Below are 20,794 nucleotides of genomic sequence, written 5' to 3'. Positions count from 1 at the left end.
ACCTAATTTTCAGTTTTATTACTGGGCAGCAAACATACAAGCCATAAAAACCTGGACACAAATAAATGAACATACACAGGCTTGGTCCGCAATAGAAATAAATTCCTGTAGTACTTCTTTATACTCCCTGCTCTGCTCTCCAATAAATGCAAGTTATCGCAAATATACTAATAACCCAATTGTGCTTTACTCACTTAGAATATGGAACCAAATTAGAAAGCATTTTAAGATGGAAAATCTTTTATCGGTGGCACCTCTGCAAGAAAACCACCTCTTTCCACCCTCGCAAACATATCCAGTTTTTAATACCTGGAAGAGTTTTGGGATTAAAATGCTCAGAGATCTTTATATAGACAACATATTTGCATCTTTTGAACAATTACGTTCAAAATTCAACCTCCCAGCTACACATTTCTTTCACTATCTTCAAATTAGAAATTTTGTTAAACAGAAATTGCCCCATTTTCCACACCTTGCACCCCCGAACAGTGCTGGAAAAAATACTGCTCAATGCCGAGGAATTAAACACCATTTCCGCATTATATAAAATCCTATTAGAGTCCCTACCTTTCAAAGATCCAAGAGGACATTGGGAAGAAGATCTCTTAATCAATATATCAGAAAAGGAGTGGAAGGTAGCAAAGCAGAGAATTCACTCGAGCTCCATATGCGCAAAGCACAGAATTATTCAACTAAAAGTTATGTATCGAGCTCAACTCTCTCGCTTAAAACTGTCCAAAATGTTTCCAGGGCAAGATCCAACCTGCGAACGCTGCAACCAAGCTCCTGCCTCACTGGGTCACATGTTCTGGGTCTGCACCAAATTAACATCATTTTGGACAAAAATTTTTAAGTGCCTTTCAGACAGAAACCGATGTTTTATATTATTTGAAATTGGAAAAAATCAAATTCTCAGTTAGAGGATCTGTACAAAATTTTTTCAAAACCTGGCAGGATCTGATCAATATTATTTTAGAATAAGAGAAATAACCATTACCGCATTTAACTCCCTTCTCTATCTCTTATTTACATATATATTTATTTCTCCCTTTCCTTTGCTTAATGTTGTCTTATTAAAAAGCCCTAAGCAATTTTCCTTTAGCTAAGCTCTCCTTCTCAGGGGTGGGGTTTGATTTGTTTTTAATTTGTTTGGTTATACATTGATCTGTTTGTATGGAATGATTACAATAAAAATTAATAAAATATAAAATTAAAAAAAAAAAATAATAAAAAATAAAAAACAAGTGTACAGAAAATAGATGGAGTAATGTGTGTGTATATATACAGTACACACAAATATACACAAAAACAGATGTCTTGACCAGCTTTTAGTCAATTGGTTGTGTATGGAAGATAATACAAATTTGACACACCAGTTTTTATCCAAACTGTACAGAATGTTCAATATAGGAATACTGAAAAATGAATAAGAATCACTGTGCTTTGGTTTCCAGAATGACCCCTACCTTTTAAAGGCCATTTAGCATCATATTTCTTCCAACCACACCAAAAGCTGTCATAATGGACAATCATTTCAGTCTGGACTCCATCATAGAGCTGAAATATCTTGCATTCATATTACATGCTGAATCATCATCTGCCCTTCCTCTCTTTGACTTTAGTACTGCTTTTGACATACAATGATACTATTCCAAGGTCAACTCTAGATGATAACCTGTCACTGTATGAATTCGGCCATCTTTATTTTTTGTTCTTGCTCATTTTGTTCAAAATGAATATACAGTACCTTTACTGGGTCCCCTGAATAACTGACTGTACAAGTTTTCATGCTGACAACACTTGGCTCTGTATGATGATGACCTCACCACTCAACATCAGCGTTTGATTTGATTTCTTCTGAATGAATCATGAAATCTGTCAACCTATACCATCATTCTTTATTAGGAGTCCTGAAGTTGTAGAAGACAATATCCAAAAACTTGATTCACTCATTTCTTAATGGATGGGTGGCACGGTGGTAGTGCTGCTGCCTCGCAGTAAGGAGACCGGAGTTCACTTCCCAGGTCCTTCCCTGCGTGGAGTTTGCATGTTCTCCCCATGTCTGTGTGGGTTTCCTCCGGGTGCTCCAGTTTCCTCCAACAGTCCAAAGACATGCAGGTTAGGTGCATTGGTGATACTAAATTGTCCCTAGTGTGTGCTTGGTGTGTGTGTGTGCGCCCTGCCCGGGATTTGTTCCTGTCTTGAGCCCTGTGTTGGCTGGGTTTGGCTCCAGCAGACCCCCATGACCCTATGTAAGGATATAGCAGGTTGGATAATGGATGGATGGATGTAATTAAGCCATCTATCTCCACATCAAATACCAAAAATGCTTTGTCACAGATGAATTCCTCTTGGCAGTATTAGCACAATTTGAATTTTAGTCATCTTCCTTCATCAAATATCACATTACAAATGTGCAGAACAAAACATAACAATCTAACAGACTTTGCTCTCTTCCTGTACTATAATCTTCAAAACACATCTTAATCTAAAAACAGTAAATTCCCATAGTAACCAAGAATATATTCTATATAAGGAATACTCAAGCTGCTTTGCAGGTGAGCCACTTAAAATACATACATCAACATGTTTCTTGCCACACCCAAGATAGATACCAGTTTTAATAAAGTATAAAATATTAATTCTTTTAAAATAAACAATTTATTCCAAGTAACAATATTGTAATAATTATTTAAAAAGTATATTATTTAAAATAATTGTTTTTAAATAATGTTTAATCTTTTCCAGAGCACTATGCTCCTCACTATGAAAGAAACCTAATATATAAACGCACATTTTCATGGTTTATTTATTTATTTAATATTCTGGTCAGTGTACCAATGCCAACAGTAAATCGAAGTAAAAATATTGTAATCCACCTAAACCAGATGATATTAAACCATCACGGACAATTCTAAACAGACTGTCAATTTGAACTTAGTCAAGATACAATTTACAGTTTTTTCCCCATATTGCTTAACAATGTGTTTTCTCCTCTTTGTTACTCACTGGAGATAAATGGAGATAACGTGGAATAAATAAGCTGAAAATCAAAGAAATGTTTATATTTAAAAGTGTAATATTTAAAACAGCTAAATATTAAAGCTATATAACAAAGAACAAGAAGACAACTTCCCTTTCAAACAGGGGTATGCAATTCTTTTTTTATTGATTTTAAGTAGAAACAGCTAACATTCCATACAGTCAAGTCAGATTTAACAAATCAAATCAACATACAAGCAATTCAACGCAATTTCAGCATATCAGAACTTTGAATCTTTGTCACCTTCAGCTGAAATGTGGATACTAAACATATATATAGCTAATATTTTTAGTATGCACCTTTCAATGTTTAACAGTCATGTTGGGAAATCATATGTCTTGATAGAATACCTGCTGCGTGAATGCAGCAGACATGTTCACAAAAGTCAGTCAGTCAGTCATTATCAAACTCGCTATATCCTAACACGGGGTCATGGGGTTCTGCTGGAGACAATCCCAGCCAACACAGGGCGCAAGTCAGGAACAAACCAGGGCAGGGCAGCAGCCCACCGCAGGGCACACACACACGGGACAATTTAGGATCGCCAATCCACCTACCCTGCATGTCTTTGGACTGTGGGAGGAAACCGGAACACCCGGAGGAAACCCACGCAGACACGGGGAGAACATGCAAACTCCATGCAGGGAGGACCCGGGAAGCGAACCCAGGTCTCCTTATGTTCACAGAAGTACCAAGGTTTTATTTTTCTTTCTCTAAATAACTCCATTATGTGGACACATCATTTTTGTGCAGCCAATAGGTGTTGAGATTGAGAATGTTGTTCGTGGTACTGAAAAAGTGAAAGTGAAAATAATTCTGTTCAAATTTGCATTTCTAATTAATCACAAAATTAGACCATGTGGTGGACCACTGAAATTGACTCCAAGAGCCACCAGTTAAGTATCACTGATCTATGCAGTATACCTCACACAGCAAGTCAACTGAACGCCAAGTACAAGATTGGTGTCTAAAGAAACATCTCAGAACTAACAACATATTGTTGGGGTAATAAGTACAGTATGACAATGACTCAAATCATCTCCTATCAGCACAAAGAAACAAAAAGAAGAAGATACTGCTATATTTGTATTTGGTTGAGTAATGCAAACACTGGACATTAAGAGATTCAAAAAACACCCCAGGCTCTTACAAATCTCATTTTCTGATGATCAGCCTGGATCTGATAAAAATTCCAAAATGATGTTGATATAGTCTGCTAGTATCAACAAAACATGTGGAAGGTGTCAATGTTAAGTGCCTCAAGTCTATCATTGACACAATGAATTCCTTGATAAGAGTATATCAACAATTGAATGCCATAGTATATCAGAACGTCTTTGCTGATCAGGTACAGTCCTAACTACAGCAAAATGGGCATTTTCAGCAAGGCTACACATGTGCTGGAATAATCCTAGATTAATGCAGTGACCTCATTAGTAAGCACACTTCAATCTTAATGTACTTGTGTGATATATGATGCATTGTACTATCCATGACCAGCTAATAAACATTTACTACAGGAGCAGCCATGGCCATATGTTGTTGAGTCAATGCCTGAACAAATTCATGAGACAGGCACCCACACACTGCAACCTAGCCGCACCAAATAAAGTGGCCACTCACTGCATATTTCGGCCAGGTGCCAGGTCATTTACAGACTATATGTTAGTGTTAATATATGCTGGATTTTTATTTTGTATGACAGAGATTGTTCTTAACAGGTCCAGCAGCACTCATTTTCATATGGCACTTGAACCTATGTGCATTCTGCTGGAGATAAAAAGTAGTCAGTGATAAAAATGTCAATGGCAATTAGTTTCTTCTATGATTTGATGAGAGATAAAGCAGCGTTTAATTTTTCATTGCTTCCAAACCCCACTTTTAATTTAAAAGTGCCAGAGATTTTCATGTCGCTCTCCAGTATCATACTATCAACTGCTAAGCACAGAAGGCAAGGCACTTCTGTGTCCAACCTAATTTGGGCATTGTGATCAATAGATTAAAGAAACTCATTCAAATAATTACAAGAAATTACAGTTCAGGGGTGAACTAAAGAAAAGAAGGATACTAATTATGAGATGAACAAGTGAAAATTTAAGGTTAATTTACAACAATAAATACAGCCATTTATGAAAACCTTAATAAAAAGGGTGGAAGATTAATCTAAATTAAAAATTAAAGGGAAGGAGCTGTGGGATGTATGTACACATATTTAGTTAAAAGGCTTAAACTACATAGTAGAAGACAAAAAGCGGGTAAGTATAATTATAAGCACAGACATAAAACAGTATTTTGCTACCAAGCCAAAAAAAAAAGAAAAACACACACAGGGGTGTCGAATTTAAAAACTGGGTCCATGTCAAGTGCCAAACTGGGTCAATGTTTATTGAAAAAAAAAAAAAAAAGTATAAATTGACCACATTTTTCAGATGTATTATGCCAAATTATTCATACAGAAACATGAACTTAGCTTTTCCTCAGACATGTTATATAGAATTCAGAACAAACTTAGCTTATTGATTAAATAAAAAATAAGAGAGATCAAATCTAAAATAAAAAAGACACATCGGTGGCATTCATTTCTTTTGTCTTCCTCTCTATTAACAGTTTTTCACTTAATTATTTCTAATAAAAACATTTTATTGCAGGCCTTCAAAACAGCCAAAAAAATTTCCTCAATGAAAATCCAAGCATACAGCTACTAACATTCTGCCTTGCAATTACAGGACAAAAAAAACAAAAAGAAAACATATACATTCAAGAACACTCTCTGATGCTCTAATGCACATTAGCCCAAGCCTGGCAACCTTTTCTTTGCTACAAATTTATTTGTTTGGGGTCAGGCTCTGAGCTGTGGAAATTCTCAAGACTGAATGAAGGCATGCATCAGTGAGACGACTGCTGTGTGATATTTTGTTCATCTTCATCACAGAGAAAAGTTGCTCATACACGTATGTACTACCAAACATAGAGAGCATTTGAGAAGCTTGTATGCCGAGCTGGGGCATTGCATTGGGATGAAATGTGGAAACTGTGCATCGCCCATACAGTCATATTTGCCTTCAGTGTGTCATTACGTTGGAGTTTGATCAGCTAAGTTTGGACATTCATAGGTGCTCTTTCCATGTCAACTGAAAAAGGATTACTGATTTTCTGGTCTTCAAAGTTGGCAAATTGCTGTGTGAACTGTGCACTAAGCATACCAAGTTTTTCTTAAAATGTGCATTTGGAAATATAGCAGTAGAGACCTGGTCTGTCATGGATTGGTAGCACGGAAAGTGACCCAACTTTCCTTGCAGCATTTGAGTTTCCTATAAGCATAACTTTGCTTTAAAAGCCCTCACTGCAGCATACATGTCTGATCACATGGCCCTGCTCCCAGGTTGAGTGCATTGAAATGGTTTATGTCCTACAGGAATGCCAATTCACATAGCCACTTTTCATCCCAATGTTCTGGAGTGTCCCTTACTTTGCTTTCCATAAACTGACAGATATCCTCACACAACTCGAAACATCTGTTCAGGACTTTCCCTCAACTTAGCCATCGCACATCATCTGTTCAGGACTTTCCCTCAACTTAGCCATCGCACCTCTGTGTGACTGGGCACATCACCCCATTACATGCTCCATTTTCTGGCCTTACCACACAACAATTCCTGGTGTATAATGCAGTGCTAAATTGTCAGTTCACCTGCACAATTCCCCTCCTGCATCTTGTCCTGAATCCTACTCACTAATCCACTTTTTTCACCACACATCGCAGGTTCTCCATCTGTCGGCAGTCCTACCAGTTTGTCCTAAGGCATCTTCATTTCATTTACACATTTAGATACTTCTTCAGGTGTTTTTTCCAGTGGTTGTGCCATGCATTAATTCCAAAAAGTTCCTCTGTAATGCATAAATTGGAGTCGACTCCACAGATGAATACTGATAGCAAGGGAATATGCAATGAAATCTTTTCCATCAGCTGTTGTTGTAGATTAGTGGCAAGCTAAGATACATAATCAGCAGTGTTTCTGCTCAGGCCTACATTTAAAAATGCTTGCTTTCTTGTCTGTACACACGACATCTCTCACTTTAAACATGCATCCTTTGACAAATTCTCCCTTTGTAAACACAGTCTGCTTTAAGACCAGACTTCTTTTCAACTCTTCTACTTTCAGGAGTTTCTGCCATATGTCTATGCACTTGTCCTGGTGTTTCATTTCATAGTGTCATCTTATGTTATATTCTTTAATTATGGCCACATCAGCTCCGAACACAAGACAAACTGGTTTACATTTTATATTAGAGAACAGATACTCTGTCTCCCAACCATTGTAAATGTCTCTGTTTTCAGAGTCCACCTTTCGTTTTACCATTTTCAAGGGTTAGCTTAAATTAGATTTCAGGTTATTGCATGAGGCTACTGATGAGCATATCATCAGGGGGGCGTGGAGAGCTGGCGCTTGCAGGCCTTGATTGACGTGACAAAACACTAGCTATTCCAGTGCAATCTGGGATTTGCAGTATTAGTGCTGCTTGTACTATTATAACCAGTGGGCCAGCTCTGACAGACATAAGCTACAATCTTGCCAGCTGAATACAACTGTAACTGGCCCACTGTCCTTGAATATAACATGCATGCCTTACCACAACCATGTAGTACCCCATCTCTAACTCACACTAAAATGCCGCATGGCAAGGAATGTTAGATTCATAAGGGTGATCACGCAGCTTCTACAGATTTATTTATAGAGATTTGAAACATTTCTGGGCCGATTTATACAATGAAAGCACCACAGAAAATGGAGTCTTCTAATTGATAATAAAGTGCAGTTGTGAATTTTGTGTGTCCAATTACAGGTGAAATTAAATAGATAATATTAAAAGGATTTTATAAAATATTGCTCTGTTGTTATTGTGAAACAATTTGTTGGTGTTCTAAAGGCAAAGGACATGGATAAATCTATAAATACATACTGTACATAAATAACTATTCCAAAGTAAAAATAAACAGATTTATAATTGTAAAACTTGTATTAGACTGATTGTGAAACTAAATCATTAGTGCAAACAGACTAGTAGTGTGGATATTTAAATGGAACAGAGTCTCAGTCAAAAGTTAAAGAGAGAGTTAAAAGATAATGCATGGGTAGTAACAGTGTAAATGTAAATTGCTTGGGATTGGCAAATGAGGGTCTGCAGCACTAAATACAGAATACTGTACTGTACATTGGCTTAAATGCTCTGGCACACTTCTTTAGAGAAAGGCTCTTGATCAGATTAACAAGTCATTTACGGAGCTTGAACTATATACACTGTCTACATTAATCCTCAAGCCACAAAAAACCTCTTAACCTGACAGAGTTTCTCTTGTGTTAAATGTGAGTATGGTGTCTGTTAAGTACAGAACAGCCATCCACCTATTATTCATTAGTCACATGTACTGTAACTCTCACTAAAAATGTTTTTCTTCTTTTTTTTAAAATAAAAAAAAAAACCTGTGCAGGGCCATCCTTATCTGATATTTATTAATAATAATAATAATAATAATAATTCTTTGCATTTATATAGCACTTTTCTCACTACTCAAAGCACTCAGCAATTGCAGGCTAAGGGCCTTGCTTAAGGGCCCAACAGTGCAGAGTCCCTTTTGGCATTTATGGGATTCGAACCGGCAACCTACGGATTGCCAGTGCAGATCCCTAGCCTCAGAGCCACCACTCTGCCTTTTTCTTAATATTCAATGCTTTGTTACAGGCAGAAGTTACTAAGCTGCATCAAAACACTATTGGAGCTTACTCTTAGCCTACTGTTTTAGTACTCGTTACTTTATTATGCATGATAAACAAGCACTGAACAAGAGAGAAATAAACCTTGATTTATAGATTACACATCACACCATGGGCTATAATCAATCATTGATCTTGCTTGAGGTATTACCAGGCTGGTATTTGTTCCAGATATGGAGCAGGAATCAAATAATAATGACAAGAAATTTAATTGCTAGTTCCAGGAAACTTTTAAAAACAAGAAAAGGCTATTTCCTGCTTTGTTTCTACTGGGCGTTTCTAGTTTCTGGTGCAAAAAAAAAAATTGGTCAGATAAAGGTACATTATTTGTTTAACAATGACAAACTACCTTACCCTATAACAATAAGACTTAGTCCAAGTCAAATGAAAACATATGTACATTTATTCTCCATTGCTAACATAAGAGATGAGTTTTACAGATAGACAAAAATGTGAAGAACAAAAGAAAATGCAAAAACAATGGGCAAGTGAACTGAAACAAAAAATTAGTAATGCATACTACACATAATGGGTGGCAGAATGAGGAGAGCTGTATGCAGAAGGAGTTCGCAAGGAGAAGGACAAAGTCATAACATGACACAATGTGAAAAGCAGGTACATGAAAAAATGAGACATGCTGTATTTGCCCAGGAAGAAAGGCACCAGTAACCACAGGAGAAAACTGTAGCCATGCAGATTACACTTCCTGTCCCACAAGAACCACTAAAGGTCTAACGTGCAGGGGCTGGGTTACCTCTTTAAATGGACAAGCTTCCAAGGTACCCTGGAGATCAAGCCTATTAAAGGCTGCAGAAGGCATAGGGGCCAACAGCAGGCACTGTGGCTTGGTGGCCCTGATAATTACAGAAGTTGTAGAATTTTGGAAATGATTTCGAGTCTTGATCTAAATAGGACATGGGGGAAAGTGAGAGCTCCAGTGAATGTTGAGCCCCGAGGAGTTAGGGGCAAGCACTCATCTAACTGGAAGTTAGAGGACAGACTGTGAAACGTGAGATGAGCCAATGGCAACTGCGAGTGTCTGTACAGTTTGTCCACCTTTGTTTATCCATCTTTGCTTTAAAAAATATTTTATTTTATTGTGATTTGACCTATCTGGCTTTATTCTATGTTCTGGGTTGGTATGAGAGTGCCCTCTTGTGCTTACAATATGAAGAACACTAGGTTATAAAAAATAAAATGTTACAGTTGACTCCTTATTGAGATATACTGTATTGCCAATGACTGCTACAAAGGTTATAACTAGTATCAAATGTATATGAGAAACAAGTTTTGTAATTTTAATAAATAGCAAAATAAAGCTAAATTAAAATGCTAATTTGGGCCTTAAATGTTTTTTGTTTTATAAACATCACAAGTTTTCTTGATGTTGTGTGAAAGGAAGTAAAAATACTATGACCTGGGAAAGAAGAAAATATTTTCCATGAACTAGAAAGAGAACATTTTAAATACACAAATAGTACCATTTCTGTGGACCCACACCTCTTTAAGACACACTTCTATAAACACATTGTATTATTTTAGCACAAAATTAATTTTTTAAGATACAAAAAACCTGTCATAATGGACAGTAAAATTTAGCTACAGAAACTCTCTGCATTTTATAAGAAAGTAAATGTTAGCAAAAATTTAAAAGTAACTGAGCTCATATAGTTTTAAAGCACATTCTTACACAAAGAAGTGCAATGATTTGAAATTATTACAAGCAAAAAAAATAAGTTTGGGTATATGCTTAAACCAGGTTGTTTCTTAAAGAAAATGATGCCTGACACCCTCATATTTGCAGCTCTTTGCTGATTACTTATAGGAGCATCAGCAACAACTAGCAATTGTTACAAATACTTAAGTCTTTAGGGATAATTTAGACCAAGGCTGCCACCAAATTAAATAGCTGCTGTGTGACCATTATCCTAAAAAAGAATTGGGTAAATTGATGCAATCAGCTTTGGACACTTAAAGAACTACACTCTGAAAAGTGATTTCAGTGTGAAGAGGCACAGTCTCAGCACTAAACAAAAAAAAAGGTGATTTGTGATTCATTTTATACACAGACCTTCAAACTAATGTTACATTAAAAAAATTTTTAATTAAGGGAAAGTATAACAGATTAAAGCTAAATAAAACTGCTAAAGTAAATGTATTTTCTTTCTTGCTGGTGTGATTTAAAACCTCTTATGGTGAATGTATAAGTGTTAAATATTTGGTTAACTGGCAACTGTAAATCGGCACTGTATTGCTTTGTTCCTCTGTTATGAGACAGATGGGAACAAGACACACCAATACAGTTCATAAGTATGTAATACATATTGTCCATGCTCAAGCCAGTATGGTATGCATATAAAGAGGTAGTACAGTAAATATAAACCAGTACTATATACTTGTATACCAGTATATTACCTGCAAAATGACATCATTTGTGGTCTGTTTTGGTCCCACATACTTTGGAGTTCTATGTAGTAATTAAGCAGCTAAGCCAGGACAGCTGACTGAAGAAAACAAATTATGCTTGAATTTTGCCCAATTATATATTTTTCCATTCCATGTTGCTCACACCTTGATAAAATCCTAACAAACCTGTCACATGTGGTGACACCAATTAAGAAATAACACATTGTAATAATGGTAGTAAGCCAAGCAACAAAGATGGTGACTGACACTGTAAGCACTTTATTTGCTACATTGTGCACATATAAAACAAACACAGTGCAAAGATATTTCATGGAATAACACATTTTGAAGATTATTACAATCACACATAAGTGGGCATCAAATTTTCTAGTCAAGGTATAAAGTATATGAAGAGGTTTAGTCAAATATCTAACTTCATTCTGTATGAACATGTTGTCATTAAAGATAAGAACAGTTATTTTGCTAGTGTTAAAACAATTGATCTGGGAGAAAGTAGATCGATAGAACTTTTCTGAATTCACAAGATAACAATACAGACATCCCACTTACTGCAAATGGATCACTGAAGACAGAGAATGAAAAAAAGTCTATGAGTAAGCTGTTGCAAGACATTAATCAATTTAAGAACAAAGCAATTTGAACTGCAACTGAATAGCCTGTACTGATATCAGAAAGCCTAAAAAAGAAGCTTGCTGGATGCTCAAATCATTACATCAAAAGGCATTCTATACAGCCTAGCACTACAACACTTTCCTATTAATTTCTACAAAATCTTGTGTTTCTATCACTTTCATTCAAATGAACATATCTGATTTAGTGCCATTGATTGATATAAGTTGTAGAGATAAGTTTCTGAAATACATTTTTGCTATATGAAAGAAATTACATTATTATACAGCATACACTGAGAAAAATCTAGGACGTTGGGTTTTGACATTTGTCACATCAAAAAGGGGACTGTCACTATTTGCGCTGTATTTTTATCTAATTGCTTTCAGTCTTTCATGTAGCTCTAAGCATGCCAAACAAATGTCTTCTGTCATGAATAACAATGCTGATCTGTGCCATTATTTATCACACATCTTAAGAGTAGGAAAACTGTCCTAACTGTCTCTAAGATCCCAGGAACGGAAATCTGGTCCTCCTTCAAGTAGCAGGAGTAAAAGCTTTTTATCAGTTTTTTAATTTAGGGCACTACTCCTAACATAGCTCATGAGCTTTCCAAACTCACTAGGAACTGTAAGATGATGGAGTTTAGACAGAGATTAGCATTTGCATCCTGCTAAAGGCCGAATGTTTTGGAAAAGCTGGGCAGCAACAAACTTGTAAAAAGATATCAATATGACAGAGAAGGAAAAAATATTTATAGCAAATCTTGTATGTTATGTGATCACCCCATCTACCTGGAGAACAGATGCACTCTTTGTTGAAATGAAAGTGTTGATACTGTTATGTGTAAAATGCGGCTTTGCAATTGCAATGATTTAGGTATGACACAACCATTTCTCAAATCTGGCACCAAACTTTGAATGTCCTTAGAACGTGTGAGGTGATATGTAGATTAATACATTTCTTCACCACTTCAATCGAGGCAATGTTAAAGTAAGCTCGATTCATGCCAGTTAGCTTGAACATAAAGTTGGTCATGGATGCAAACTGTATTATAGTAGTCAGCATATATTATCCTGAAGATAAGCAGGGCTGGACTGAAGGCTGACAGCAAAATGTCACACAGGTACGCTGAGCTTTGCATTTTATGAAACACTGAAAGATTCCCATTAAAGTCTGCAAGCCTGGGAAGGTTCAAAAAGGCAGGCAAAGACTCCCAGGGCATTAGATAAACAGAGCCTCGCAGACGATAAGGGGGGTGGGGTTGGTCAGAGAGAGAGACACTGTATACCACAGTACACTGGAAGAGTGAGTGTGAGTTATACAAGGCTAGTTTCGGTATAATAGTTACTTGTCAAGGCACTTTGCATGGTCATAACAGCAGAAAGGTGATTCATCTGAAAGTATTGCTGTGGATCATTCATTGTTAATGTGCCCATTATCAGCTTAACTCTCTTTCAGCATGTGTGAGCCTTGGTCTGTCCATCTCTGTGCTTGTTACAGCATTATTTATGATGTTGCTGTGAAGTACCAACAATAATGTGCAGCTTAGCACAATATCCACCTTATTAAGTTTTCCTTCTTTCTATTACTATTATTATTACCATTATATTTGTTATGAAGCCATAGCGTTAGTATCAGAAAACTACAAAGCATCATCATGATTTCCATGGAAAGTACAAAAAGACATCAAAAGTATCATGTGTCGCTCATGAAGTTATTCACTCTAAAACAGGAAGTCTTACTCCTGGCTTGAAAGTAGGTGTATTCCAACTTATGGTGCAATTACAAGGAGTAATTCTGACATACCTGTTAAATATGGGCTCTGAACTTGGTAGCCAGAGAATTTTCATTTTAATCCTTATTTGTCCATCCATCTATTTTCTCAACCACCTAGTCCAATGCTGGGACATTTGGCAGAGTAAAATAGAGCATTTTCACAATGCGACAAGACTGAAGTGATGCATTTCAAACACTTGGTAATAAATTGTTCTTTAGCCCATAAAGTTGCCATCAGTAACCAGGCCAAAATAAAGTTAAAAAAAGAGGCATGTGAACAAGCATATGTAGTAAATTAGAAGTACATATAAACGGGATTTTTGTATGCTGCAATGTGTTTTAATTTACCACAATAGTTGCACTATTGTAGGCTAAAATTGTGACACAATCACCCTTGGGCAGCAATTATCTGCTCATTAGGGTGAGGACGGGTTTTCTGTGTAGCACTGGACACCTGCCACATGATGTATCTTGAACAGTCAAGCAAACAAATGTAAGTAAAAAGTATATGCAAGCAGCCAGAAGTGCAGAACTTCACAACCAGTGGTGCAAATCAATCAAAACTGCACCTAGTGGCAGTTTATCACATAAGTACAAATCAACTTATTTACACCTAAAAAGCAGGTCAGCATGGTGCAGTCCATATACAGTGTTTAAATTCTGGAATGGCTACTGTTTGTACATAGTTTGGGCATTCCACCCTCTATGCGTGTATGTATTTTTTCCTCATAATTGTATTTTTCTTCCATACTCATCCACAAATGTGCTTACTGGTTGCCCCAGAGTGAGTGAATATAGGTGTGTGTGAGCATCTGAACAAGCTCAGCAGTACATTTGTAATCTGTTCAGTGTTGTTTTTTTTCCTTATGCTTGATGCTACTGGAATAATGGATGTTTAAAAACATGACAGGTAGGCTAAAGAATCTAGTAGTACTCAAACCCCTTATAAATAGTGTTCAAGAGCCCTGATGACTTATTTAACAATACACATTTTGCAAACTATTTCACAGGCGGAGTGGTAGCTCTGAGGCTAAGGATCTGCGCTGGTATCCCGAAGGTTGCTGGTTCGAATCCCCGTCACTGCTAAAAAGAGATCCTACTCTGCTGGGCCCTTGAGCAAGGCCCTCAACCTTCAATTGCTCCAGGTGCGCTGTACAATGGCTGACCCTGCGCTCTGACCCTAAGGGGTACAAGGGGTATGCGAAAACTAACAAATTCCTAATACAAGAAATTGTATAAGGCGAAATAAAGTGAATCCTCAGTGAATGCATCTGCACAATTATAGAAAATCACCAAAAGTGTAATATTACCATTTGGCTAGGGTCTGTGTAGGCTTAATGTTCATAAAGGCATAACAACAAAACATTTCTAAATAATTGAAATCAAAACATAAAATATAGCTATCCTTTATGAATCTATATAATAAAAGCCCAGCGCGGCGTCCGTGTCCGGGTTCCTTTTGGCTGTATAGCTGCCCCCGTAGAAAAGCCCCAGTCCTTCCCCTCTCAGAATTCCTGCTTACCCCCCTCTATTCTTTCCCCTTTGTGCACATGAGTATTTCGAGCCCCGCGTCTGAGTCGGATGGTTCCCCTGCTCACCAATTCGTGTGTTTCAAGCCGCGATTTTCTATTTTCTCCCTTCCGGCCCACTATGCCTTTCCGTCTTCAGATACCCATGTGCACTTGTACGGAGGAGTCCTTACGGAACAATGCTGAAACGAAAGGCAACTGAACCTGCTGCTGCGAGAGAGGACACATTACAGCGTGATCACAAAGCAAAGAGGCAAAGGCGTGCCAGTCGCTCGCAAGAAATGGACACTCAGCATTCACACAGATTAGCTCAACGACGCGTCTCTGCCGCACAACGAAAGGCAACTGAAACCCCTACAGAGAGAGAAGACAGATTACGCCGTGATCGCGAAAGAAAGAGGCAAAAGCGTGCCAATGAGACACCCGACGAGAGGTCTTTACGATTGCAAAACAACCGTAATAGACAAACTCCTACAGAGAGAGAGGACACATTACGCATGACCACTTACTTAAAGCAAACATAATCACTGGTAAACACTGTGGTCAACACGTCTTCATCCCCAAGATAGGTCTCGATACTATGGATGACTCTGACCTGCCTTTTGACATGCACAGAAGGCAATTCCCACTCTGATTGGCATACGCTATTACAATAAATAAGGCGCAGGGTCAAACACTAGATCTTGTAGGTATATTCCTACCGAGCCTGTCTTTACACATGGCCAGCTCTATGTCGCCTTCTCCAGAGGAACAGGTTTTCCAAAAGTGAAAGTCAAAATATTGCCTTGCAAAAGGGAAATTACTACAAGATACTAATAAATACTTCACACAGAACGTTGTTTACCAAGAAGTACTCGACTCTGTCCACTCGAATGCCACGGGATTGTGTGACTCCACAGACATTACTATGTGCAATGAAGGTGACGGACGCGATGACACAGTGCTGCATGTCACTGATGAAGTTAATGAAGATCACTCAAATTACCTACATTGCTTTGCTCTTCAGAATGAAGTACCACTACATGCCCCCTCGACAAGCACAGGACGTCCTCAACGGTATGATCCTCCTCTTCCTTACAACCATTTACACAACGTAAAAGATTCTGATTAGTCTGCGTCCCACACTTCGTGAATCATGGGTTTTGTTTTGAAATTTTGTTTCCCATGCAAAAATCGAATGCGGTGCGATGAAGGACCCAGTTCACGACTGGCAGCCGCGTTTAAACAGGGAGTCCTTCAACTGTGGTCATCCAACGCACAGCGTAGCGCGCGGCAAGTCGCTAGTATAAAAATAAAACACAAAAGCATTGATGTTTTAATAAAGAACTTGCTTTGTGTGTAAGGGGTCTCTGGCAAATACAAACAAATATTGTTGCGATCCACTTTGATACAAAAAAATCACGTCCTAAAAGACCAAGAACAACAGAGGGGAAAAGCATAGTGTCACAGTTCATTTGGTAAAAAACACTTAATGAACTCAAATGAAGAAGGAGACAGGTAAAACTACACAGATAAATATAGAGAGGGTAGTGCATTTTGAGACTGAAGTCTTTTCATGAAGTCCAAGCAGTAAATGAAAACGCACAAAATGAAAGCTAAATGGCACAGAGAAACATACCGGTCTTACAAAAAAAAAAAAAAAAAAAAAAAAAAAAAAAAAAAAAAAAAATACTGATCATTAAGTGAATTGTATCCCATTAGTTGAACATAGCTTACCTATTGCAGGCACATTTTTTAAGAGAGAAATATACTTTAGAACTAGCCTCCAATTCACTAAATGAAATGTATGGTACTTTAATGTACTGAATGTTGTTTGTTAATGGAATATGTACTATAAATTCTTTAACAACTGTGTTTAATTTCTAAACTACCAGCACATAAATTATATACTGTAATTGCACTGTAGACTGGTTGGGCAAACTCCCATGCACCCTCCAGGACCCTGCTAAGGGTATAGAGCTGGTCCACTGTTCCGCGACCAGGACGAAAACCACACTGTTCCTCCTGAATCCGAGGCTCGACTATCCGACAGACCCTCCTCTCCAGGACCCCTGAATAGACTTTTCCAGGGAGGCTGAGGAGTGTGATCCCTCTGTAGTTGGAATACACCCTCCGATCCCCCTTCTTAAAGAGGGGGACCACCACCCCGGTCTGCCAATCCAGAGGCACTGTCCCTGATGTCCATGCGATGTTGCAGAGGCGTGTCAGCCAAGACAGTCCTACAACATCCAGAGCCTTGAGGAACTCCGGGCGTATCTCATCCACCCCCGGGGCCCTGCCACCAAGGAGTTTTCTGACCACCTCGGTGACCTCAGTCCCAGAGATGGGGGAGCCCACCTCTGAGTCCCCAGGCTCTGCTTCCTCATTGGAAGGCATGTTAATGGGATTGAGGAGGTCTTCGAAGTACTCCCCCCACCGACCCACAACGTCCCGAGTCGAGGTCAGCAGCGCACCATCCCCACCATATACAGTGTTGACACTGCACTGCTTCCCCTTCCTGAGACGCCGGATGGTGGACCAGAATCTCCTCGAAGCCGTCCGAAAGTCGTTCTCCATGGCCTCCCCAAACTCCTCCCACACCCGAGTTTTTGCCTCAGCAACCACCAAAGCTGCATTCCGCTTGGCCTGCCGGTACCTATCAGCTGCCTACAGGGTCCCACAGGGCAAAAGGGTCCTGTAGGACTCCTTCTTCAGCTTGACAGCATCCTTCACCGGCAGTGTCCACCAACGGGTTCGGGGATTGCCGCCACGACAGGCACCGACCACCTTACGGCCACAGCTCCGGTCAGCCGCCTCAACAATAGAGGCACGGAACATGGCCCATTCGGACTCAACGTCCCCCACCTCCCTCGGGATGTGGTCGAAGTTCTGCCGGAGGTGGGAGTTGAAGCTACTTCTGACAGGGGGCTCTGCCAGACGTTCCCAGCAGACCCTCACAACACGTTTGGGCCTACCAGGCCTGACAGGCATCCTCCCCCACCATCGAAGCCAACTCACCACCAGGTGGTGATCAGTTGACAGCTCCGCCCCTCTCTTCACCCGAGTGTCCAAGACATGTGGCCACAAGTCCGACGACACGACCACAAAGTCGATCATCGAACTGAGGCCTTGGGTGTCCTGGTGCCAAGTGCACATATGAACACCCCTATGCTTGAACATGGTGTTCGTTATGGACAATCCGTGACGAGCACAGAAGTCCAATAACAAAACACCGCTCGGGTTCAGATCGGGGGGGCCATTCCTCCCAATCACGCCCTTCCAGGTCTCACTGTCATTACCCACGTGAGCATTGAAGTCTCCCAGCAGAACGAGGGAGTCCCCAGAAGGTATGCCCTCTAGCACCCCCTCCAGGGACTCCAAAAAGGGTGGGTACTCCGAACTGCTGTTCGGTGCATACGCACAAACAACAGTTAGGACCCGTCCCCCCACCCGAAGGTGAAGAAAGGCTACCCTCTCGTCCACCGGGGTAAACCCCAATGTACAGGCTCCAAGTTGGGGGGCAATAAGTATACCAACACCCGCTCGGCGCCTCTCACCGGGGGCAACTCCAGAGTGGTACAGAGTCCAGCCCCTCTCAAGGAGATTGGTTCCAGAGTCCAAGCTGTGCGTCGAGGTGAGTCCGACTATATCTAGATGGAACCTCTCAACTTCGCGCACTAGCTCAGGCTCCTTCCCCTTCAGAGAGGTGACATTCCACGTCCCAAGAGCCAGCTTCTGTAGCCGAGGATCGGACTGCCAAGGTCCCCGCCTTCGGCCACCACCCAACTCACACTGCACCCGACCTCCTTGGCCCCTCCCATAGGTGGTGAGCCCATGGGAAGGGGGACCCACGTTGCCTCTTCGGGCTGTGCCCGGCCGAGCACCATGGGTGCAGACCGGCCACCAGGCGCTCGCCATCGAGCCCCACTTCCAGGCCTGGCTCCAGAGTGGGGCCCCGGTGACCTGCGTCCGGGCAAGGGAAAACGCCGTCCAAAATTGTTTTTCATCATAGGAGGTTTGTTTAACTGCTCTTTGTCTCATCCCTCACCTAGGACCAGTTTGCCTTGGGTGGCCCTACCAGGGGCATAAAGCCCCGGACAACAGAGCTCCTAGGATCATTGGGACACGCAAACCCCTCCACCACGATAAGGTGGCAGGCATTCGACCGTGTCCCTCGGGGAATCCTGTAGGGGGTACTCCGAGAGTATGGGGTACCGGCTCCCCTGATAAGGGCTGTTCGGTCCCTGTACGATCGGTGCCACAGCTTGGTCCGCATTTCCGGCAGTAAGTCGAACCCGTTTCCAGTGAGAGTTGGACTCCGCCAGGGCTGCCCTTTGTCACCGATTCTGTTCATAAATTTTATGGACAGAATTTCTAGGCGCAGCCAGGGCGTTGAGGGGGTCCGGTTTGGTGGGCTCAGGATTGGGTCACTGCTTTTTGCAGATGACGTTGTCCTGTTTGCTTCATCAGGCCGTAATCTTCAGCTCTCTCTCGATCGGTTCGCAGCCGAGTGTGAAGCGGCTGGGATGAGAATCAGCACCTCCAAATCCGAAACCATGGTCCTCAGCCGGAAAAGGGTGGAGTGCCCTCTCAGGGTTGGTAGCGAGATCCTGCCCCAAGTGGAGGAGTTCAAGTATCTCGGGGTCTTGTTCACGAGTGAGGGAAGAATGGAGCGCGAGATCGACAGGCGGATCGGTGCGGCATCCGCAGTAATGCGGGCGCTGCATCGGTCTGTCGTGGTGAAAAAGGAGCTGAGCCGCAAGGCGAAGCTCTCAATTTACCAGTCGATCTATGTTCCTACCCTCACCTATGGTCATGAGCTATGGGTAGTGACCGAAAGAACGAGATCGCGAATACAAGCGGCTGAAATGAGTTTCCTCCGCAGGGTGTCTGGGCTTTCCCTTAAAGATAGGGTGAGAAGCTCAGTCATCCGGGAGGGGCTCAGAGTAGAGCCGCTGCTCCTCCGCATCGAGAGGAGTCAGATGAGGTGGCTCGGGCATCTGATCAGGATGCCTCATGGACGCCTCCCTGGTGAGGTGTTCCGGGCACGTCTAACCGGGAGGAGGCCCCGGGGAAGACCCAGGACACGCTGGAGGGACTATGTCTCTCGACTGGCCTGGGAACGCATTAGGATTCTCCCGGAAGAGCTAGAAGAAGTGGCCGGGGAGAGGGAAGTCTGGGCATCTCTGCTCAAGCTGCTGCCCCCGCGACCCGACCTCGGATAAGCGGGAGACAATGGATGGATGGATAATTGCACTGTAACTTCTTATGAATAATTCATGCACAATAGAAACAGTTTTATCCTGCAAATGTGAAGAAAACCTGGAACATACCTTCTTGATATGCCCCATCAGCCATTACAAGGTGAAGGATCTTCGGGTACAAGTGCAAATGTTCATTGCCGAGAATACTCTTCACTATACTGGAACCAATGTCAATGTTCTCATCTTCATCTTCATGTATAGCCTAACAAAAGACAATAACATTTAAAGTTATCAACACCAAGATCATATGTACGGTAATGACACTTTTCCACTTGTACCAAGAGCCAAAACAGCATAAATGATTTGTTCAAATAATCCTCCTATTACAATTAAGAGTGTTACAGGAGGTGTACCGGTGTTGCTGAATGTAAACTCAGCCTATCAGTCAGC

General features: G+C 40.7%; 1 protein-coding gene across 2 annotated transcripts in view; it reads right to left on the bottom strand.

The window, feature by feature from the left end:
- nek1 (NIMA-related kinase 1) overlaps positions 1 to 20,794 on the bottom strand; it is a 331,746-nt gene that overhangs the window by 4,744 nt on the left and 306,208 nt on the right. For both annotated transcript variants that reach the window (XM_051927638.1, XM_051927639.1), the window contains exon 34: positions 20,474 to 20,606. In XM_051927638.1, coding sequence (XP_051783598.1) covers positions 20,474 to 20,606 — 133 coding nt within the window. The remainder of the gene's footprint in view (positions 1 to 20,473; positions 20,607 to 20,794) is intronic.

Source organism: Erpetoichthys calabaricus, chromosome 5 (assembly GCF_900747795.2).
Source record: "Erpetoichthys calabaricus chromosome 5, fErpCal1.3, whole genome shotgun sequence".
NCBI lineage: Eukaryota > Metazoa > Chordata > Cladistia > Polypteriformes > Polypteridae > Erpetoichthys > Erpetoichthys calabaricus.
This window is presented reverse-complemented; position numbering and strand designations above follow the sequence as displayed.